General features: G+C 42.1%; 3 protein-coding genes across 4 annotated transcripts in view; 2 read left to right on the top strand and 1 right to left on the bottom strand.

The window, feature by feature from the left end:
- The window catches only part of tp53bp2a (tumor protein p53 binding protein, 2a), a 34,019-nt gene extending 25,867 nt beyond the window's left edge, over positions 1-8,152 (top strand). For both annotated transcript variants that reach the window (XM_071908170.2, XM_071908169.2), the window contains 7 exons: positions 529-937; positions 3,128-3,981; positions 4,936-5,073; positions 5,312-5,445; positions 5,666-5,832; positions 6,426-6,625; positions 6,752-8,152. In XM_071908170.2, coding sequence (XP_071764271.2) covers positions 529-937; positions 3,128-3,981; positions 4,936-5,073; positions 5,312-5,445; positions 5,666-5,832; positions 6,426-6,625; positions 6,752-6,793 — 1,944 coding nt within the window. In that variant the 3' untranslated portion in view covers positions 6,794-8,152. The remainder of the gene's footprint in view (positions 1-528; positions 938-3,127; positions 3,982-4,935; positions 5,074-5,311; positions 5,446-5,665; positions 5,833-6,425; positions 6,626-6,751) is intronic.
- An 819-nt stretch (positions 8,153-8,971) lies between these two features.
- Positions 8,972-13,033, bottom strand: LOC139918751 (polymeric immunoglobulin receptor-like). Its single transcript, XM_071908196.2, has 5 exons — positions 12,976-13,033; positions 10,428-10,748; positions 9,452-9,781; positions 9,193-9,292; positions 8,972-9,065 (listed from the first exon to the last, which is right to left on the bottom strand). Exons 1-5 carry the CDS (start codon positions 13,031-13,033, stop codon positions 8,972-8,974), a joined length of 903 nt encoding a protein of 300 aa, XP_071764297.2.
- A 962-nt stretch (positions 13,034-13,995) lies between these two features.
- On the top strand, positions 13,996-17,441 carry LOC139918749 (TIMELESS-interacting protein-like). Its single transcript, XM_078288615.1, has 7 exons — positions 13,996-14,131; positions 14,318-14,411; positions 14,755-14,830; positions 14,965-15,087; positions 15,191-15,254; positions 16,047-16,313; positions 17,026-17,441. The coding sequence occupies exons 1-7, from the start codon at positions 13,996-13,998 to the stop codon at positions 17,439-17,441; spliced, it is 1,176 nt and encodes a 391-aa protein (XP_078144741.1).
- Positions 17,442-23,508: the final 6,067 nt, after the last annotated feature.

Below are 23,508 nucleotides of genomic sequence, written 5' to 3'. Positions count from 1 at the left end.
AGTAAACATGAAGCCATAACTTGTTTTGGGTTTTTTTGGGTCAAAGTTTGTGTTTTATCGATATTTCATTATGCCCAAGTTGTGTTTTCATATCAATGCACGCATTACGTTACGCTCCGCTTACTGTCAAAACGTGTTGCCTTGCAAACTTAATTGTCACATCCATGTATCCTTATTTGTGGCTGGGACAGCAGTTAATGTCAAGCCAGGTTGACACCGTAAAGTTTCCATTTTAAAAACGACAAAATGACTGGGGGAAATGTAAACCAAGCCCAAAGACAGCACTAATTGGGCTGTAACTCTAAATGACACCAGTATTCTCCTTTTAAGTGGCGAAATTGAGTAATCACCCTTATTGTAAATCATTTTAATAAGCATCTACTCAAAATGTCCTAATCATCTATGCTGTCCTTGACCAGCCTGGAATTAAATGAGAAACAAATCCCTGGCCATGATGTGTTAATCATCAGCAATAATAAACCCAGGCATCTAACTTCTATCCCTGTCTCTGTCCCCTCATCTCTCCAGTCTGCTGCCAAGGCCCCAGTCAAGGTGCCCCCGCCTGTCCCCAGCAAACCCAAAGGCCCTGCTGCCGGGCCGTACGGCAAGCCAGCCCTCAACACCGGCACCTTCCCCAAAGCCAAGCCCCACAGCCAGCAGCCGCAGGCCGCCCAGGGCCGCAGCCCCCTCCCACCCTCTCAGAGCCAGACGCTCCCCCTGCCCTCCAAGCAGGATGCCCCACCTGCGGCCACGGTGAGGCCCTTCACCCCAGAGCTGCCCTCCTCTAAAGACTCCAGTCTGAGTAAGCCGCAGACCCTTGCTGCCAGCTCCATCTACTCCATGTACACCCAGCACCCTGGCCCAGGGAAGGCCTTCCAGCCTGGTGTGCAGGGGGCTCTCAACAGGTCCCAGACGCGCGGCAATGGATTTATCAGTGGTAAGACTCTTCAGTTTTTGTAACTTTTTTTTTTAGATTCATGCCTGAATGATGATTTTGAGGCTGTAGCTTTATCTAAAGTTGAGTATCTCGACCTCCTGTGAACACAGAGATGAATGGGATGTCTTTCTCCTCTGATTTTCTGGATGGTACACTCAGAAATAGAGCCGGTCCAAACGTGGACATATCCATTACTCTTCCTGGTTTCCCTCTAAGTACAATACTTAACCCAACTTTACATCAAGCCTCAGTGAAAGCAATTAAATGCATTATGTGCAGAAGCAGAACAACTCACTTTGAATAAAACATGAAAGTACTGTAACCCACATTATCTAAAAGAAAAAATGCTACACATGTTGATTTTCTTTGCTTCATGTTTAGATTGAAGTTGTATCAGCTGCTGTGGGACGTTTCCTCCTGAGTGAACTGGATGGAGATATGAAATCCTAAGACTAATGCTGGATAGTGCGATTAGTAAAGCGATTAGTTGATTAATCGATTAGTCGATCGACAGAAAATTAATTGATTAAAATTCTGATAATTAATCGTTAGTCATTTATCAAGTAAAAATATTTGTGAAGCTGGTTAAAGCCTCACAAATGGAAAGGTTTGCTTGCTTTTCTCCATTTCATATCATTGTAAAATTAGTAAAATCGTTTTTTTGGCTACTGGTCAGCAATTTTAAGATCACTTTGGAACCTGGTAATTTGTGATTTGTCATTTGTCATTATTTTTGACATTTAATTGAGTAGATAATTAATCGATGAATTGAAAAGATAGATTACTTGATAATGAAAATAATTGTTAGTTACAGCCCTAATACTGGAGGAATATGACCAGCTGGATGTGTGGGTTAGGGTTAGGGATAGGACTGCTGATCCAAGAAGACTTTGCCTCTAAAGACTACTGAAGTTAGTGTGGTTGTTTGACCTGACCAGTGATCTTAAGCAATTATTCCTCTCTTCAGATGTTTTATGCATATAGCTCTGTTGATGTCATATCAAAATCTAAGAGAGGGAGTACACAAGGCTGAAGTGTCTTGTGTCATTCTGATGTATTCCCTGTAAGGTGAATCTGCCCCTCTGCCGTCCCGCTGAAGATACTCAGCATGAACATATTCACACGCCACTGACCAGATGAGCAGCTAGAGAGGCTAAGCCATCTGTTACCTCTTCCCTTCTCAAACACAGTCATGAGCAACCATACATGCTGGTTGCTGGCTGGAATTGTGGAAATGAAATGGAACAAATTTTCTCCAGCCTGATTCTATTTATAGGATTTTCTTGTAATGCACGCTAGCACTGTGAAATGAATTGCAATGACGTATTCTGGTGCACATGAAATATAACTTTTAATGTTATAAGCAGTAGCCATAGGGGGTTAGAAACCTGAAACTGTCACGGTGGTGTTTTGTTGTTCATAAACAGGAATTACTGGGTAAGTTTGACAGTTTGTGCTTTTGTGGCCAAATTTGATCTTATAAGTCATCAGTCATTGCTCCACGTTGTCCCCAGAAATTTAGTGAATGTAACCAGGTTTGGAAGTTTTGGTGGCAAATGGCATTAGATGCAGGGATTTTGCCTTAGCATAGGGTTTAGTGAATATACGCCCCTGGGTCTTAGCCCATAAAGTGGGTTTTGTGAATAACCCTCATGTCTTTTCCAAGCAAGTTTGAATTATGTACCAATACTTCTTTTCTTAAAATATGGAGCTCTGCTGGGTAGAATTTTGTCTTTCTCTGCCATGCTGACAGATCTAGTACGCGGTCCACTGAAATTACAGTGGTAATGTGGCTCTGTCACGGTACTCGCAGCCCCATTACATTTATGATTATGTTCAAATTACCAAGCCACAGATTTTACGTACTGCAATGCTGTTGGTTTTTTATGAATATGGGCCTTAAAATTATGCATTGTGTTTCCACATACCATTGAAGTTGTCAGGCTTGATTTGCTGTGAAAGTTTTAGAAATCCTTTTGACTGCACTGGTAAGTTATAAATTAAAAGGAGCAGGGAGGGAAACGGCAAAATGGGGCCAAGAAAGTAGCTCATAAGTGCTTCATTATTCATTTGGCAATGATATTTAGAGAAACTCTTTTTAATGGGTTACATTTAACCAGTAAAGCAAGAATACATCCACAGTCATCACATTTTAACTTGTTTGCTGTCTGTCTATGTGCTTGTATGTAGTTTATGGCAAACCAGTGATCCCAAGTGGAGGTTCCCAGCATCCAGAGAACCCTTATCTGGAGCGCCGCTCCCCTGCCCTGGAGTCTGAGGTGGACCACAGCGGAGCCCCCCAGGCAGGCCCCAGCCCATCAGAGGGCCCCCAGCCAGAGACGGAGCGCATTCCCCGGCCCCTCAGCCCCACCAAGCTCCTTCCCTTCATTTCCAACCCCTACCGCCACCAGAGCGACGGGGACCTGGAGGCCCTGAGGAAGAAGCTCTACAACGCCCCAAGGCCGCTCAAGAAACGCAGCTCCATCACTGAGCCGGAGGGCCCTGCGGGGCCCAACATCCAGAAACTGCTCTACCAGAAAACCACGCTGGCCGCTATGGAAACTGTGATCACACCAACCACTCCCACCTATCCTGGTGAAGCAGAGAGAGCAGCAGAGGGATTGGTGGGGCCGGGGCCTCCTGGCACCCTGAGTGGTGTAGAGAACAGCCAATCAGAGGGTGGCCAGACTCTGGAGGAAGGACAGATCCCAGTTCAGATCCCGGGTCCTAATGTCCCCATTCCAGCCCCTGCTGAACAGACCAACCCACCTTCAGCCATCCCAGAGAGCGAGGACATTATCCCCCCTCCTCCCCCAGCCCACCCAGCCCCTAGGCCAGATGACACTCTCTTCCCAGCACCGCCCCCTGCCGGCCTGGAGGAGACGATGCCCAGCCTGCCCCCTCCTCCGCCAGAGGGCTTCCTGGAAGAGTTCCCCCCCTACCCACCTCCTCCATACCCCAGCGGAGCAGAGCAGGAGAGCTTAGGGGAGGACACCTTTAACATGAAGGCACCAGAGGTCACTGGACAAGTCACTCTGCCACCGGTATGGATCAGTGTCTGCTGAATGAAACTGCTGAATCACAATGATGTGGCTCTCTGTAGCCTACTTTGTGTAGGGCACGTCTCAGGACATCAGGGGACTTAGTAATGTCTTGAATCCATAGTATAGATTATCCTTTTGTATGCTGGTGTACTGTATGTGTTTATTAACTCCCTCAGATGTTGTTTGTTAGTTCCACAGTGGCAGGTCATGGGTTATTCTGCTAGTCCAGGCTCCAGACTCCACATTCTCCTTTTAATGACCTGCTGGTCAACAGCAGCAATGACCTGATCTGAAGTTATATAATTAAATAATCCCTATCAAGTGCTGCTATTGTTTGGGGAGAAAGTGGGCCCTATTCAGCTTATATTAAGCGGATACCCCACCTCCCCTCTATTTATTTAGCTATGTTCTATGTTGAAAATAAACACCAAGCCTGTATTGATCCTCCATAAGAGGGTTTAACTGTGAGGTGGAAAGGTCTTACCCTAAAAGGGTGGACCAATGAGAAATCGGTGTTCTGACTCATTTCTCCCTCCCTGGTCCCCACCTCATGTCACCTAAACCCACTGGTTCCATTCGAGACCCATTTAAAAACTAAAAGGGGCCTTTTTTCACTTAACTGGAGGTGAACTATCCCTAATCAGCTTGCATAATCATGGTTTAGTGAAATCAATTTGTTTCATACTGCTTGTGGTGCTAAGCTGGCTTAGCGATGAACTAGGAGCCGGAGAAACGAGTCCCTCCTCTTCTCCGCCTTCAGTCCAAAGTGAACACAGCAGAGAGTGAACACTTTTCACCTGGGCAGGACAGGACAGACATCGCGATGAGACTTTAACAGTCTCGTTTCTCTTCTCGGGGTGTTAGTGGCTGTTGGAGATCACTGGTGTGCAACAAAGCTTTTTTTTTCTCTCAGAAGGGCTGGACTTCTTCTCACCTGTGTGATTGTGTCTGTAGGGAAAGAGGACCAACTTGCGCAAGGCTGGCTCTGAGCGCATCGACCACGACATGAGGGTCAAATTCAACCCACTAGCTTTGCTGCTGGACTCCTCTCTGGAGGGAGAGTTTGACCTGGTGCAGAGGATCATCTACGAGGTAAGACTTCTTCTCCACAAGATACACACATCATGTAAACCTCTCACTTTATGTTGGTCAGAATTTGTAATGTAACCTGGCTCTTTAACTAACTGTAGATAGATGTACAAAGTAATTTCTATTAAAAATACCAAATTTTCTTTCAAAATGCCTATATTATTTTGCTGAAAATATGTTGACACTGAAATTCAGTTTTGACCAAGTGCGTCTCTGTTTGCTCTTAATTTCTCAATCACAGGTGGAGGATCCCAGCCAGCCCAACGATGAAGGCATCACTGCTCTACACAATGCCGTCTGTGCCGGGCATACAGAGATCGTCAAGTTCCTGGTCCAGTTCGGCGTCAATGTTAACGCTGCTGACAGCGACGGCTGGTAAGTTAACTGGCGATAACACAGCTCCGCTGTACAGTGGCAGTGCAAATCACCCCAGCTGCACAACATTTTCTCCTGTCTCTCCCCGGATCAGTGCATTTGTAAACTCCTTTTCTCCCCCCACCCTCCCGATTCCTCATCCTTCTCTCTCCCTTTCCCATTTCCCCTTTACTTCTCTCCTCTCCCCTCTCCTTTTTCACCCCTCCCCCCTCTACCTCAGGACGCCTCTTCACTGCGCCGCCTCCTGCAACAATGTGCAAGTGTGCAAGTTCCTGGTGGAGTCTGGGGCGGCAGTGTTTGCTATGACTTACAGCGACATGCAAACAGCAGCTGATAAATGTGAAGAGATGGAGGAGGGCTACACCCAGTGCTCGCAGTTCCTCTACGGTCAGTGAAGACTAATTAAGTTATTTGTGTGTGCGAGAGAGAGAGCGAGTGGAGAGGGAGTGAATTGTGTTATGCATGCCGTTTCTTTTTTTCTTCTTTTTACGGTGATGTACACTACCAGTCAAAAGTTTGGACACACCTGATTGAATGTACTATGTTTTTCATAATCTTAAAGCCATTTTGATCTAAAGGCTTATGCTTAAATGCTTGAAATTTGTTTTTTTAGACAAATATAAATAGTGAAGTTGATGCCTATGTATGAATTTCTTTCCAAAGCCTTTGCCTTTCCATCAAGGCAAAGGACGGCTACTTTAAAGAATCTAAAATAGAAGATAGTTTTGATTGAACACTTTTTTGGTCACTGCATAATTCCATTTGTGTTATTTCATAGTTTTGATGTCTTTACTATTATTCTAAAATGTGAAAAATAGTAAAAATAAAGAAAAATGCGGTGTGTCCAAACTTTTGACTGGTAGTGTATGCTGTGTATATGTTCCTGTGTGGCTGAGAATGAGAATTTGACTATGCTTATAATCTGCTTGTGCTGATATTTACTTTTCGATGTATATTGATCCCCTTCTGTCCATCCTCAGGTGTGCAGGAGAAGATGGGCATCATGAACAGGGGCGTGGTCTACGGCCTGTGGGACTACGGCGGCGAGAACCCCGATGAGCTGACGTTCCGCGAGGGCGACTGCATGACCATCATCCGCAGAGAGGACGAGGACGAGATCGAGTGGTGGTGGGCGCGCATGGGCGACACCGAGGGTTACATTCCCCGCAACCTGCTAGGGGTGAGAGCCAGATCTCCTAACTTCAAAACATACGAGTGGGGGAAAATGTAATGACATTGATAAACTGTTTCTTAAATCTAGAAGAGTTGATTTATGAATTGACGTGTCTTCCTGTTGTCCTAACAGCTGTACCCCAGAATAAAGCCAAGACAGAGAAGCCTGGCTTAAAACATGAAGATCCCTGGATATTCCAATCTGCCAGACGGACTCTCCAACACACACACACACACACACACACACATATATACAGGCTTTAATAGACTGGGAGAGAATAGGCCAACAATCAAATGAAGAATCAAGGACAGACCAAACAACATGAAGGATCTTGAATGACTATGAACTCTCTGGCCCAACTGGCACTTTTCTGTATCTACAGCAGAGGATTTCCACACTTATTTTTCCAGACCACTCTGTGTACTGTGTACCTAAGACACTAATGGCATTACTTTTCTTTTTTTACTTTTTTTTTTTTTTTTTTTTTGTAATCAGATTTAAGTGTCTTGAACAGTTTATAAAGTGATCAAAATTCAAATGTTGGGATGTAAATGGAACAAACAGTATTTTTATGCTAGAAAGTGAATTTTTACACTTTTGAGTAGTCTTTTGAAGCTTGTCTTATCTTCTGGGTTACTGCTTATTTTCTGGTCTCATACAATTGGGGCGCAACCGTGCATAAGATGAGTGAGTGGATGATGATGATGATGATGATGATGATGATGATGATGATGATGATGATGATGATGATGCTGGTGATGCTTTTGAAATGCTCTGTTTCTGTTACCATGACAATCTTTTGGCGCTTGGTACTTGTCATTATCTTTGTTGAGTGACTATGCCTCTGCATAACCGCACTGGAGGTGTACATTTTCACTTGCGACTACCACTGTTCTAGTTAAATAAATAGAAAATTAAATGATTGGTGTATGTGTTGTTGAAAAAACAGCAGTGAAACTTTTGAATGAACTATCGCTATTGATTCTGTGGTCAATGATGCCAGGAAAGCCAGTCTGTTTTTCTTCACTGGCGATGTGGTTGAGATACCATAGACACTGTGTATACATGTATTGTCGTCACAGCAACTAGTGAAATGTTACTACAGGTATGATATTGTTGTGAAAACAGGCTTTGGAAATCCTAAGTTAAGAGACCACTTGCCCAAGAAGGAGATGTCATGCAGTTTGACTTTTAAGAATTTTATTACAGCCATTCCAGAAGGATAAGATGATGTCAGAAGGCAAGCCTAATCCCAGAAACCTTGACTTTTTGTAGTAATTAAGAGATGACACTCTCTACATTAAAAGGGCAGATGATGTTTTCTAAGTCAAACCATGTCTCTCAAGCAAAAAAATGATGAAACGTATCATTCACTCTCAGTTTCAGTTCCTGAAACTCTGCTCATCACATATCTGTCAGTGCAGATGTATTTATTTTTGTTACCTTTATTTTTTTTTTCCTTTGTCTTTTTGTCAAAACTATAACCGCACATGTAGTATTTCAAACATTTACAATAAAATACTTTGTACTAAGTTTACAGTGTATTGTTGTTACTGAGCTACAACTGGAAGCTGTTATCTAATTATTTCTCTTATTGTTATGGTAAGGAGTTATAGACGCCAGATTCATTTTATGCTAAGTTTAGTAGATCTGTGGCTGTCCATACACCTTGTGTTCTTTAAGAATTTTTTTTTTTGTCTTTTGGATTACTTAACACTGTATTTAACACTGAATGTTCTACATAAGAAAATCTAACCACAGCGTAGTGTAAAATGAGCAGTGAGTTTCAGTGCCTTATTCTCCTGTCCAGCATGAGGTTAGAGGACGGTGTGTTGCTGCCCTCTGCTGGACAGAAAGTGAAGCTATCAGGCCCAGAAGCATGTGAATTCAAAACTGGAAATGAGGCTGTGGTAGGAACAGGCCACCACAAAATGCATGTGAAGCTTACAGTGACGTGGATCTGTACAACACTGGTTTCAGACAATAGACCACACTGACTAGAGTTTCCTGTTACTTGCAGTAGGGTCCGAAGATTGCACGGACATTTGATGACTAATCCTTGTTAGCTACTTTACAATGACAGTATAGTTACAAGCAGGCCTAGGCCGATTCATTTTCACTGTTTAGTAGCAAAGCAAACCATGGCTGATGTGGGGGTTGAAATGTTTCGATGAGAACATACGAAAGGGAATCGCAGAATAAGACATACATATAGATAGATTCATATAAATGAAAGATTTGAGCACTTTTGCTTTCACAATTAGGTGGAAAACATGTAAACAAAATGGAGAAGAAGGGGAGAGAAGTAATATTAGCAGGCGGACTCCTCAATCCCACATCGTTGAGATTTGTCTAACTTGGTTCTTCCATGGAGTTCACCACAGCAAAGATGATGCACAGGAGGACAAGGACAGCAGTTTTCGGCACAAGGAGCAATAGCCCAAACCTGTTTTTAGAAAATATAATATTCCCAGGCTTGTTATTGCAGTAGTTACTCTCCAGGCAGGTGGCATGAATCAAAAGTAGACACGTTCATATCCTGCACAGTTGGTCACTCAAACAAACAAACAAACCTTTGTGGTCCATGGCTTGTGATGACGGCTGAGGAATGAGATGTGAAATTTGTGGTTGTTGATTCAACGCTCAAACTTGTCGTTTCACAAGTAGTCTGACCTGGTAACATGATTGAGAAAGCAGAGAGAAGCATTATCTATTTCTTTACAGACTTTGCACAATTTTTACAATTATAGAGCCCAAAAATGCCCGGTGAATCCTGAAAATATCACAGTATGTTATATAACTATTTTAAGGAAACTGTGTTCTTCCACTTACTAGGGAGGGTTTTGCTCTGAGGTGAGCTTCGTGACATCACAGTGACATGGACAGGTATCTGTAGGTCTCCTATTGAACACAGATGCCACCCACTGTTCCCAGGATGCAATTCACTCATGGTGACAATCATGACTTTTCTATCAGTGTTATCAAGAATTCGCTGTAAAGCTACTGTTGCTCCATGTAATGTTCCAAAATATTTCTCCACACACGAGCTGCCCATCCTGCACCACTTCATGGGCCCAGAGTTGCTATAGTAACACTGGACAGTGACACTCCCGCCATCGAGTCCCATGAAGTTTTGTTGCTCCACATACAGCTGTGGAGTTCCTGGGCACAGAGATAGACACAAAAAAACAAAAAAAGTCACATGAGAAAACCCACATGTGAATGCAACACACATGTGCTTTCTGGACACATGTTGGTTTTCACATGTGAACAATTTTTTGTGTCGCGTTTTGACATCACAAGATGAAAATTTTTAGTTACTAGAAGTGTTTTTTTTTCATATGTAAACTTTTTTTTTCAAATTTTCACATGCCATTAGATATGTCCGTAGCTTATTTGTTTCACATGTGAAAACTTCATTTCACATGCAAAGAGAGAATTCTCATGTGAAAATGTCAATGGGAAAAAACCAACGTGTCCAAAAAAGCACATGTGCTTTGAATTCACATGTGGGTTTTCACATGTGACTTTTTTGTAAGGGATTTTTGACTGAATCTCTTATATGACTTTAAAGAAAAGCATAATGATGAGCATCAGTCTTAAAACAGTGATATACAGTATACATGATGCAGTATGCTGACTATTGTAAAAGGGCTATATAGCATAATATACTGCATAAATATTTAACTATTATTTGCATTATCAGAGAGATTAGGAAAAAAAATACAATAACGTGTATATATTCCATATACATCAAACGTGATTTGTGCATTGATCACAAATGAATGATTATGAATGATAAACTTACCCGGGCTGACAGATAGTTGGTAATGTGTTCCCTCATAATCACGTCCCCAATCAATCTCTACAGCACACCAGTAATTTCCTGAGTCTTTCAGGTCCATTTCAGTCAGAGTCACTGTGAAAACTCGTTGGATGGCGTCATCCGACACTGAGGCCTGATCTGTTTTCCTACTGTCAGACCGTATGAAACAAGAGCAAAAACCCCATACCTGCGTAACCCCTTTACATATGTATTTGACGTGGTGGACGTACTCCTGATCATATGAACATGGGATGGTGACTGAGCCGCCTCTCTGCACAGGCACCTTGACAACACAGTCAGCACCTGTGGCCAGCAGAAAAACAGAAAAAAAACAGTAAAAAAATACTGTGAATCATGTACTGCATCAAATCCTTGGAGTGGATCATCCCAGTAATGTGTGACTCTTACCCCATAGTCTGGAAATAAGGATGAAGGAGAGAAAGAGATGAGGAGCCATTGGGTGAATTTGTTTCTCAGCTCTGATTGTCTGTAGACAAAACCAGAAGAGGTATGCCACACGTTTGGCCCAAAGACTTCACTTCCTGAGTAAAATCTGATTTCAGGTTAGCTCCCCGCTGCACATGCTCCCCTCTGTGGCAAAAACAAAGTGCTGTGTGGGCTGTTTTTAATCTACATGCTTGTGTGTGGAGAGGAGGAGTGGGTAATGCTGCCTTATTTTTACTGATTACACTTTTTTTTTTTTTATTGCATTTTATTATATTTCCCTCTCCCTCTGTTTTCCCCTCCCCTTCCCATTCTGTACAACACAAGCAAAAACTCTGGCAAGGCTGATTTTTATTTCACTCCCAGATAGGGGCAGCATAGGCTTGATATCACTTTGAGAAGAAATGGATCCCATGATGAAGACATAGAGGTCTCTGTCCAAAGCGAAAAACAAAAACCCATCATACAGCAGATAGGCACTGAATAACTGCTGAATAATTAAATACACATGGTCTTATTAGATTCATTTTCATTTCTTCCTCTCATTTGTGTGAAAGTGCACAGGAGGCGTGAAGCGGCAGGTATCTGATGTGACGGCGCCGAGCTGCAGCCCAGCTGTCTCCTCACTCAGCTTCCCGGTGAGGCAGAGACAGATGGAAGTGACACAGCCATGGTATGCTTATAGTAGTTTATACATAACAATATGACAGCAACATGGAAATAGCAGCAATCTAACAGTGAACCAAAAATAAGTCAAATTCACTGCCACACAATATTACCTTCTCCACCCTGCTGTGTACATCTCATCTGTGGCAGTGAAGGGATCCTGTCTTAGTTTTGACAGATTTTAGCTCATTATTTATAGTTTATGCTATACCTGATTTACTTTAGTATGTTTTTAAAGCTACTTTTTTCCCCAATTAAGTTTTCCATCTATTCAAGAATAGCTGTATAACCATTGTAATGCATTCATGAAATTAACAAATTGTTTGTAAAAGTAACATTGTAACTAAGGTAAATGCTTTGTGCTGTTGAGACATAAATACATACAAACCACCATCAGTATGAGAGCAAACCTTCAAATTCTCTGTGCTGCTGACATTTCAACACTATCTGCTTTTTGCTAATCACAGTACCGTGTAGGTCATGTCAGGATCATTTTCAGGGGTTTGGCCCTCAGCATGGAGGAGAAAGAATTGAAGAGGGCCACAGGATGTATAACCAACATAATCACTGTAAGATGAGTAAAGAGTAAAGTACAACAGTGTTTAATAAGAGAGTTGAGTTGATAATATGGCCATAATCACAGAAGTGCTAGTCAGCATCCGCTCAGTATCACTGCTCTCTGTACACAATAAATATGTGAATCACAGTAAAGTTTAATAGCAGTAGTAGCAGTAGTAGTAGTGGCAGTATTAGAAGTAGTAGTAGCAGTAGTAGTAGTGGCAGTAGCCTAGTAGTAGCAGTATTAGAAGTAGTAGTAATATATAGCAGTATAACAACAGTATAGTAATAATAGCAGTAGCAGTAGTAGCACAAGTGGCAGCGGTAGGGGCAATAGCACAAGTAATAGTAAAGGTAGAAGTAGGTAGTAGGTAGTAGTAGCAGTAGTAGTTGTAGCACTTTGAGCAGTAGTAGTAGTAGTAGTAGTAGTAGTAGTAGTAGTATTAGTAGTCATAGGACGTGTAGGTAATATACAGTGGTTGCTAGAGCCCAGTAGGTGGCGGTAATGCACCTTTCAGCTGAATGTCAACCGCCTCAAAACTAAAGAAGAAGAACACTTTAATCGTAACTACTTCATTTTAATAATAATGTCGTATCTTGTCAGCTACTATCATGTTGGAGACTTGTGGTTTTAAGTTGAATCTTTCGTAAAGTTTTCGTTTCAAGACATCACCAGCTTCTAGTTTATAGCGCGGGAGTTTAGCTTCAGTGTTGGCCAAACTATCTTCCGTCAGTCAGCTGGTAGCAGCCTAGCTTTGCCAGAAGCCCAGTGTTTACACTTAGATAAAGTTAGTGAAGGCACATACTCATTAGACAAAGAGGTGAACCTGCTATCCATTGTAGCTAACGTTACTCCGCTTACCGTGGCTTCTCTGTGCAGGTGGAACAGGAGGAATGGCTGATAGTTTTGAGCTTTCCATCTTGGCAGTAACTTTGTTGAGTTTAGCGCCTTTATGTGTTTCAAGTCTCAGATAAAGTGGTCAGTTTTGAGATTTTAAAATAACTGACTAGTTTACCACCGAGGATGAAACCTTTGTGGACCAAACCCAAATTTAACTCATTAAATTTGGCATGGACAGTTATTGGATTTCGATTCAAGAATCAATAAGAATCAATGAATGAGAATCCCCTTTATGTAAAAGGCTTTAGGCCCAGATTTACTGAAACGTTTAGTGGGTACAAACACCTTTACAACACCTTCCAACTCCCTCCTTGGTACTGGTCTGCCAGTTGCTGCTGTGGCACCTGAATTTCCCCAAGGGGATTAATAAAGTGCTATCTTATCTTATCTTATCTTAAAATGTTGGTTAGTTACCAGTCAGTGTGTCTGGTAGAGTAGAGAAACCAGCATTATTTAGACAAACCTATCAAGCATTTGGCTGGTGGGTAGAGTTCATGTTCAGTCCTGAAAATGTATTGGTTCTTGATATCTGTCAGTACATAAAGTTGAGAACTTGAAAATCACATTTCTACTTTTAATTAACTTATCATTACCACAGACCTGCTGTAGCTTCCCAGACTGTTCAGACTACTGTTAACAACTGATCAGGCTACTTGATAAGTTAAAGCATAAATCCATCCGTTTTCAAACCTGGATCCTAATTTTTCAATTTCTTTCCATCATACTGATCAATTCTGACCAAAATCTCTTCATAGAGCTACTTAATATCTTGTTTGCCTGTGTGTGGCTTTCCAATACAGTCCTAATGGGCCAGTGGTCTCTCCAGGAATCAACCCCAAAAGCATGTCTTTTACAACATATTGACACTCAATCCGTAATGAGACGTGTATATATTTATGATGGAAAGAAAAAAGATGGGGTAAACAGGACCCTGGTTGAAAATGTCGCTGCTCCCTCTCCTCTCCAGAAGCCCTCCACGCCATGCTGGATCCGCTGGAAAACGGCATGTTTAACATTCCTGACTACGACCACATAGAAGATGAAACCTTCCCTCCCCTCCCACCACCTCACTCCCCGGGCCAGGGGGGAGGAGAAGAGGCTGACCCTTTCGCAAATGGTGAGGAGGATGCTGAGAATTAATTGCATGTGTTAAACGGTTACAATACAGTGTCTCCTCTCTGCAGATACAGCCACTTGTCTGTAAGTCAGTCTGTGTTATTGGCCTGTAGAAGGGTGTCTGTCTGGTGTTAATTGTGAACAAAATGATGCTGACAGCCTGTGTTATCTGGCTTGGCTGATGCAGGCGAGGAAGAAGGGGAGCAGTCCAAGCTGGCTGATGTTCCTGCTGCTAAAAGGAAAGGAGTGAAGAGACCACAGCCCAAGGTGGACTCTCAGAGGTACTTTGATCCTCTTTATATCATCGTAGAGAACATGAATCGATGCAGCTAAAAAAGTACATTGTGCTATTTACTACTGTGAGTACATGGTATCTGCGGTATAAGGTTGAGCCACAAGGACGCTCCTAACAATGACTTTAAATTGTTACCTCCGCTACTACTGGCCCGATTTTCATGAAACTTCGTGGAAGGGATCACTCACGAACAAGCAATAATAGCACGAACCTTGGCGGAGGTCTGCGCTCTCCGAGTGCCCTTCTAGTTTACATTTGTGATTAGTTGATGGTCAAAGTTACAGCTCAAACATTAAACATTTGACACTGAGAGAGTCTTTTCTTTCCAGGCTAATCTCAGAAAGAGGACTTCCAGCTCTGCGCACACTGTTTGATAATGTTCGTTTTAAAGGCAAAGGGCACGAGGTAAGAGCTGACAATGGATCTCTGAGCACAGTCAACAGAAACGGGCAACTTTTGAGTAGTTAGTTACTGTAGTTATTCTGAATGTCATGAATATATGGCCGTGTGTGCGTGTGTGTGCGTGTCTGTCCAATCAGGCTGAGGACCTGCGGCTCCTGATGCAGAAGATGGAGAACTGGGCCCATAGATTGTACCCCAAACTGCAGTTTGATGATTTCATTGACAAAATTGAGAAGCTAGGCGCCAAAAAAGAAGTACAGGTGAGACGAAGATGGGTTTCTCTTTGCACGCTTCTTGTCAATATTCAGCATGTCAGATTTCTAACAGTGCAGTGTTTGAAATTCTTTGCCTTTCCCACCTCAGACTTGTCTCAAGCGAATACGACTGGACATGCCACTGACACATGAGGACTTCATTGGTAAAGATGGTAAGAGATAAAAACATGCTAGTAATATCCACTGTGTCAAGAATCATCAGGAGCAAAATACTTACTCTAGAGTCTTACTGTGCAAATCCTATCCAGTTAAATTTTCATGTTTCTACGGGAGTATAGGTTGATTTCACAAGCTGTTTAATTAATCCAAACCAGAACAGGTTTTTTAAAAATATATTTCGCAATCAAAATTGTCTGAAACACAAAGTGCACAATCTAGGTAGGGTTCTGAAATTAACACCCGCCAAATGCTGGTAAAATTTTGACTATGCAGTGAAATCGAAGTGCCACCCACCACCCTGGTTGGTAATTTCTTGAGACAGTAACATTTCAATTCCTTGGTTATACACAGTCTGTGGTCTTCTCTCTGACTGCGAGCCAAGCAAATCAATGGCTCTGTATCAAAGAGGCTGTTGATTGGCTGACAAAGCAGTGGCGTCTAAACTTCTGTTTCTCTGCTGTCTTGATCATTAACTAGCCTAACATTAGTTGAAACTCTGTTATTCCCATGTGACAACACATAGCAGGCGTAAGGCCAAAGTAAAAAAATAAAGGCTAGGATAAAAAAAAAAGATCCATTGTATGAGTGAGTAAACTAAAATTCAACAAACCTGCTCTTGTCTCTATATTGAATGCTTCACACAGAACCTGATTCTAGACACAAAATAGCATCGAAAACAGCTGTACAATTATTTTGTTCAGTGAAAATGATTCTTGTCAGGTAGTTTTTCGTTTACTAGCTCTTGGAAAGTGAGCCAAAATGTTAATTTCAGACATTTAATCCAGATGAGGAAGAGGCGTCTCCTGAGGCGCACATCTTCGGAGACCCAGACCCGTTTAGCGGAGGCGGTTTCCCTGAAGTCCCTGAAGTCCCCGAACGTCCGGTCCACTCCACCCCGGCTCCACCCGCCCCCTCCACCCCGGCTCCACCCGCCCCCTCCACCCCGGCTCCACCCGCCCCCTCCATGACCGAGGAGCAGAGGAAACGCATGGAGCTGAACAGACAGATGGCTCTTGAGAGGAGGCTGGCCCGCAAGCAGCAGCAGCAGACAGGTTAGAAACACACTGTTCGTTCTGCTCCTCCCGCTCCTCCCATAGTGATCAGAATGTACAAGATGAGGTCAAAACAAATGTCACATTAGAACATCTTCAAACTCAACTGAACATAATGTCATCTTTTTAACGTAAAAGGCACATTATGCATTTCTATTTTAACATTAACCATCTACCTCTGCCTCACTGTCTTGAAGCAGTTGCATTAAATTTGGCTGGTGCTGTGGAACTTGAGGTGGAATGTATGAGTGGTGGTAGGGTGATGGTGGTGGCTGAATTTGCACTTGAGGGTATACATGAAACACACCTTGGGGTGTGTATGGTGTTCCTGCTTCTGTGTGTGCATTGCGGGTCATATTCTGATCTTGCTCTTGTATGTCATACAAAATAGTCATTACATTTTTCTAAGCTCTTGTTCTTAATGTTGGATCATGAATTTGTCTCACCTCAGCTGCCACCTTAATGTAGACTCTGTATTTTCAGGATTCTTGAAGCCAGACCGTACGGTTTTGGACATCTCTCTAAGCATCACAAGCTTCTGGAGCTCTATTTCAGTCTCAGCAGATTTGGTGCTTTTCTGAGCCTTTTTGAAAGGCTGCCGACTGACACTGGGCTCAGTTGCATTGATGATAGGGGATGGGCTTGGAGCTCTTGATGATTCAAGGAGTGTTGTACTTGGTCTTGATCCAAGCTGGGTATCTGTACATTCCAGTGTTGAGAAAGAGGATCCAGCGTTGGACAGGAATGCCTGCAACACTTCCTCAGGCAGAGAAGGGTGACCTCCGCCAAGAACTGGAGGAGCAGGCCGTCAAGCTTGAGGCCTGCGAGGTCATGAAGGAGGCCCTTCGTAAGGAGAAGGAGGAGCAGACCCTCAAGCTTGACGGCTGTGAGATGAAGAATAAAGGCCTTCGCCAGGAAATGGATCACATCCAGAGAAAGATGGCCCTCTCCACAAGCGACCTGGCTGCTAAGCTTAAGGCAGAGCAGAAGGAGAAGGAGATCCTCCACCAAAAAATGGAGCAACTCAGACTTCGGCACAAACAGATGGGCCTCTCCACATGCCAGCAGGCCACTGAGCTTAAGGCTGAGAAGAAGGAGAAGGAAGTCCTTCTAAATGGACAGGCTTAAAGAAAAGCTCCACAGCGACCACGGGCAGGCCATGAAGCACATGGCCTGTGAGATGGAGGAGGCACACCAAAAGCAAACGGTCCAGAATGAGGAGGCCATAAGCAAGCTGGAGGCCATGAAGCTCAGGGGCTCCGAACTGCTGAAGGCACTAGACCAGAGAACTGAGGAGCTGAAAAGGCTCCATGCAGAGAAGGCCTTGAACACAGAGCTTACCATCAAGCTCAAGGAAGAGAAGGAGGAGAAGGTGGGCCTCCTCCAAGAAATGGAGACTCTGAAGATGCTCCAGAAAGAGAAAGACTTGAGTATCCAGACAGCAAAGGACGAGAAGGAGGTTCTCGTCAAAGAAATGGAGGAGCAGGCCATGAAGCTCAAGGTCTGCGACATGGAGAAAGAGGCCCCCAGGAAGCCTTCCAAGCTCAGAAGATTTGTAAAGCACCCTAACACCCATTTTAAACCCACCATTCCCACACACACCCCTAAATAAATAAAATATCAAATAAAATAATGCTCTGCCTGTATTGTTTTATTCCTGTAGAGAATTGTAAGTGGCACTGCAGTCAACATTGTATGCAGAGCATTTAAGACAGCTGGACAGAGACAGTGTTATAGAAAAAATATAGGCTAGCTGTATTGGATCGATAGTTGTTTTTATGATTTTAACATATCAATTGTGTGGTTCTGCAATTTAAATACTGTTGACAAACGCAAATATGGAAGTGGAGCTGCCATGCTACTCTACATTTAGCTCATCCTCTGCGCAATTAGAGTGTCTCTGGGCCCTGCAGTTTATGAAAATGCCCAAAATCCATGCCCAGAACAGAAACCAGATTGCATACCAGAGATAATACTATAAGTGTCAAGTTATGATGTTAGTTTCCTATTTATACATTTTTCCAAAATCTTAGCTATACAAGGCAAGATAAAAATAGGCCTGTAACAATTAGGATCAGTCTGATCACCCCCTTTAAACAAAGGTAAAATATAGCAGCTTTCCACGAACAAGGGATTTCAGCAGTGTGAATGGATAGTAAAGAAAATACTAAGTTCAAATTGACTGCTGGCAGGTAATCACATCCCATTTCATTTCATTCAGTCATTTATCTAATTTCTATTTTGTATGTGTATGATGAATGTGTGCTGTTTTGTTGTCCTGCTTGTTGTCCCCCCCCCCCCCCCCCGGGGATAAACAGAGTATATTTGAATTTGAAAATTGAATATTTCTCCAACATAGCAAACTGATAATGTAATTTAGCCTCTTATCAACACAATACATGATTTTCAACACTCACTTCAGTCAAACACGCATACAAAGAGTGGGAAAAGGAGAGGTGTGCAGCCAGGGATTGGCGTGGCTGGATGTGGTCTCCTATCGGGTTTCCCAGTTGCCTAGAGAGGGAGTGGGGCGCGTCTTCACTACCTTTAAAGGTGGAGCATAATTGGTAGGAGTGGAAGAGCTGGGAATGGAGGGAAGTTGAGGGAATTCTTGACAGATAGATTAAAGAGATAAGAAACTGTGGCAGCAATTATGGGAGCAGCAACCTTGAAATAGTAAGGGTCAAGGTCATCAGACCCAGATGGGTTTTTAGGGTCTACCTTAAGTAGCTCATCCAGCACTTCATCCTCAGTGACAGTACGAAAACTGAAAGAATGTAACGAAGGTGGGATCGCACTGTGTAAAGTCACAGCTTCAGACAGGCTAACAGAATTGGGGGGCTCAGGGGGGTTGGTAGAATCAAATAAGAACCCAGATGTGATGAAATGGCGATTGAAGACCTCTGCGCACCTTGTCTGAAACTATTGTACCATCAGAGTCAAGGGACATAGGAAACCGGGAGGACGGGTACCTATCTTCCATAACTCTGACCACTTTCCAGAACTTTTTTGGATCTAAGATACTACTTACTTGCACCTAATGTACATGTGCAATTGGTAGCTTGCTTGCTGAAAGTATTTGAAGTAGGAGAAGTTCTCTTGCATGTGCTTGTGTCAGAAGAAGTAGTTCTGTGTGTTTGTTTGGTGGGAGACTTGTCATTTCAGATATGGATCTACCAAGAGTGAACATACAGCTATTGAACAGTCATCCTTTCAACCAAAGACACACTGAGGATGTATATACTGTAACAAATATGAGAAATGAAAAGTATTTTTTTCAAATTAGGATGCAAAAGAATAACCAATCAAAATGAATGAACATCTCTCAAATTCAGCATGTGGAAAAAATCTGCCATCACCTCACACCTGAAATTGTGCTTCGACTTTGAGTAAACACCAGCAAATACAACCTGAGAGAGAGAGAGAGAGAGAGGATGTTCTGCAGGCCAGTGGTTCTCAACAGAGGGAGAGATGTGACTTGAGATTTTGTTCAAATATTAAGAAAATCAAAGTCAAACCAAATTATTACATTCACCATATTTATATTTACTTTGATGAGCAAATAATACAATATTGTCAAACCATGGTAAAGCAGTTTGGGCCAGGTTTACCAGTTCATTGGAATTGGTGGCCCACTTGTTTACAAAACTGAAGGCTGAAAGAAAGGATGTAAATTTACATTAAAAAAAAGTATGCAGGTATGAGCAAGGGAAAGGAAATTATTGGTCAATGTACAGTGAGACATTGCTAAACCGAACTCCTGATTTGAAGGGTGAAAGTAAATCTAAATATGAAATGGTCTAATTTGTGCATTTCATGCGCGCATCAGAGATCGATTAAGACCAATTTCTATACACTAACAACTTTTGATTTTGTGCCTCTGTATGGGAAACACTGCATCTTGCAGTCAAAGACACCTTCTAGAGGCCATCTGACAAAGCGCATCATCTCAGTTTTCAGTATATTCAGCGGAAATGGTGGCAATAGTGTTAGCTTTGCATTGGGTGGAAAGAAACCAACCAATGAAAGTGTGTATATGCTCTGATTCAAGCTCAGCACTAGTTAAGTCTAGACTACAGACACAAACATTGCATAGCAGACAGGGTATTTTAAATGAAGGCTTACACATTCATACACAAATAATTCGATTAGGGATTAAGATCAAGTTCATTTGGGCTCCATTTGGGATAGAGGGGAAGCAGAGTGCTGATGTTACAGCTGAACAGACACTTCACGAAGCAAGAAAGGGTGGAGATTGAGGTCCTATTTAGTAAGTCAGAAGCTGAAGCTTTTATATTGACAGAAATGATCAAGAGATGGCAGCAGAGTTGGGAGAGAGAAAAGAAGGGAAAGCACCTGTACAATATCCAGAGGAAGGCTGGATCCAGTAAAACAAGAGGGCAAAATACAAGGGAAGAAGTTGTAAATACAAGGTTACAAATAGGTCACAGTGGTTTAAACTCAACATTATACTGGATAGGGAAACATAATACAGGGAGGTGAGGTGAATGTCAAGTTATGGAGACAGTAGAGCATGTGTTATTACATTGTAATCTGTATCAGAATGAGAGGTACTGACTGAAGGAAAATCTGAGAAAGATGGGAATTGAGCTAATTAATTTGCAGAATCTGTTAGGGGTGGGGGGGCGGGAACACTAATTAGCAGCACAGCACTTTAAACAGGATTAACTACAAAAACAGTTCCTGGAGAAAATGTGTGGGCAGCTGGAAGTATAAGAATACAGTACATGCAAGTTAAACAGGTCAGTTAGTTAGACAGGTCTGTTAGACAGCTTATTTAGACAGACAATTAGTATCTGAAGTAGTTTAAGTAGTTGAAATAGTATGTGTAGTAGTTGTAGCAGCAGCAGCAGTATATGTGGAAATTGTGACTGTTTAAATAAATGTAAACAGAAAAAATCTGTTCATAAGAGCCAAAAACAGTACAGCACTAGTGTTGAACAAACCATCATAGCTCAAAAACTACAAATGCTATCACTTAGTGAGTGACAGAAGAAATAGCTGAACAGTTTGATGTAAAATATATGTATGTAGTGTGAAAATTGTGGGAATAGTGACAGTTTAAAAATGTGTAAAGGACAAAGCTGTTGAAAAGAGAGAAAAGTGCTGTAAAACAGTTTTGCATTAGTGTTGAACAAATGTTCATAACTCAAAAACTACAAATCACTACAAATTTCACGTCATTTTCTGAGAATGAAATACCTTTAAATTGTGTAATCAATATGCCTAACCTCTGCCAGTCTTTATCCTCCATAATATCAATTTGTGGTGTTTCATCTTCTGCAGGGTCAGTAAATTACAGAGCTGAACTGATTGCTGCTGACTGTCTGTGCTCACCACAGGTTCATCATTTGTTACACCAGAAACTCACTGGGTCATGAGTTGAGCAGATGCTGCTGTGCATGTAAGGTATGAATGAGGCAGTAATAAGTGGATGAAAATGTCATATTGACATGATTTACTCATAGGTATTCCTTCTCACATCTCTTAATCCTAATGTGCAGTAATACAACCCAGTGTAAACCCAGAAAATAAGTGGGGAGATGCCAACAGCTTCTTGAAAAACAGATTTCAGCATATACAAGATATATTGACATCAAGTTGCCTGCTGCTGGAAAAAATAAACAATTCATGACTGGAATTTCAACTGACTGGCTTGAAGTTCAAGTTTGTGCTGAAGTTTTTTTTATATATAGACACACAGTCATGTTGGTGCTGATAAAAGAACTCAAGTTGTGTACTGTGGGGTGATGCTGATATAAACAGGCTTCTGCAGCTTTCCCATATTACAACAGAACAGCAGGCAGAGTGGAACAGCTCAATCTATTCGTAGTCACGATCATGGATTTTCTATTGGTGTTAGCAAGGACACACTGAAAAACCACGGATGCTGCAGCTAGTAATCTAAAATTTCCAGAGTATGTGTCCACCTATGAGCTACCCATGCTGCACCACTACACGGCCCCACTGTTGCTATGGTAACTGTAGACAGTGACGCTCCCTCCATCGACTCCAGTGAACTTCTGTTGTCCCACATATAACTCTGGGGTTAACAGACGATAGATAAACCCATACACACTGCACACAATCCATCTTGCATGCTAATTCAGAGTGAGATAAAAGGGGAAATTCTGCATCAACACTGTCCATTGAACATGACTAAGTTCATTCATAATTGATAAATACATCCATAATTGATTGAAAGTTCTGTTTAAATGAAAGCAGCAGAGTCATAGGCTACGTAGAATGACAGATAGCTGGTATTGTTTCCCTTCATAATCAGACCTGTCATTGATCTCCACAGCACACTAGTATGAATCCTTTGTGTCAGTATGAGCTGTGATGTAATGACCTGCAAGTTGTTATCATCACAAAATGGCCTGATCTATGCTCTTGCTGTTGATCTGTATAAAATAATGACTAAAATCTCATTTATGAGGCCTGTGCGTCGAGGTATTTGACTTGGTTAGTGAATCTCTGGGGAACAGGAACATGGGAGAGTGATAGAGCCAGCTTCCCTCACAGGCAGCTTCATTAAGCCTTGAGCGCCTGTGTGCATAAGATTCAAATTCACTGGAATATGGGATCTGTCTCGCAAGCTCCGCTTCATGAATCTCACCTAATCTAGAGATCCAAAACATAATATTTTCACCCAAGGGCCTGGAGGGGAGGAGGAGCAAACCAAATGTGTTTTCCTGAAGAAATTACCTAAACAAGAGTTAGTGACTTTCTTAATTTGTTTCAAACACCCTGCCTTCTTCTGTAGGTAAATAAACATCAGTTGTCGCTGACCTTTAACCCTTGGTGCATGAATTATTTAAGAACTATGTGGGGGGAAATGTGTCTGTTTTTCTTGACTAATTAAGGTGGGAAATTTATAGAATTGTTGCTATTGAGTGACAATGCACGTCAAACGAAACATGCTGGAAAATCATATTTTTACTAGGTATGGTATTTTCTCTCTGTTCAAAATGATGTTTTCTGTCAGCTGTAATTCAATTTCAGTATAAGGAGACATTAATGCAACATTGAGGTTTAGTTCAATAGTAGAGGCTGAATAAATACAATAATTACACAAAGGTTTTTTATGGAATGGACAATATGCAAAGAAATCAAGTCAATTGTAGGACATTTTTTAATAAATACGTCACTTACTATCTCCATGAAAAATGTA

This window comes from Centroberyx gerrardi, chromosome 15 (genome assembly GCF_048128805.1).
Source record: "Centroberyx gerrardi isolate f3 chromosome 15, fCenGer3.hap1.cur.20231027, whole genome shotgun sequence".
Taxonomy (NCBI): domain Eukaryota; kingdom Metazoa; phylum Chordata; class Actinopteri; order Beryciformes; family Berycidae; genus Centroberyx; species Centroberyx gerrardi.
The sequence above is the reverse complement of the archived record's forward strand: the minus strand, read 5'-3'. Positions and strand labels throughout refer to the sequence as shown.

Bases quoted from the DNA above. Each gene is read 5' to 3' on its own strand.
- LOC139918751 (XM_071908196.2), bottom strand. From the start codon at position 13,033: ATGGAAAGCTCAAAACTATCAGCCATTCCTCCTGTTCCACCTGCACAG. The intron at 9,782-10,427 runs GTAAGTTTATCA...CTCTGTGCCCAG, and splicing joins CCAACTATCTGTCAGCCCGG to GAACTCCACAGCTGTATGTG. The intron at 9,293-9,451 runs GTAAGTGGAAGA...TCATGTTACCAG, and splicing joins TCAGAGCAAAACCCTCCCTA to GTCAGACTACTTGTGAAACG.
- LOC139918749 (XM_078288615.1), top strand. From the start codon at position 13,996: ATGCTGGATCCGCTGGAAAACGGCATGTTTAACATTCCTGACTACGAC. The intron at 14,132-14,317 runs GTGAGGAGGATG...TGGCTGATGCAG, and splicing joins GGCTGACCCTTTCGCAAATG to GCGAGGAAGAAGGGGAGCAG. The intron at 14,412-14,754 runs GTACTTTGATCC...TTTTCTTTCCAG, and splicing joins CCCAAGGTGGACTCTCAGAG to GCTAATCTCAGAAAGAGGAC.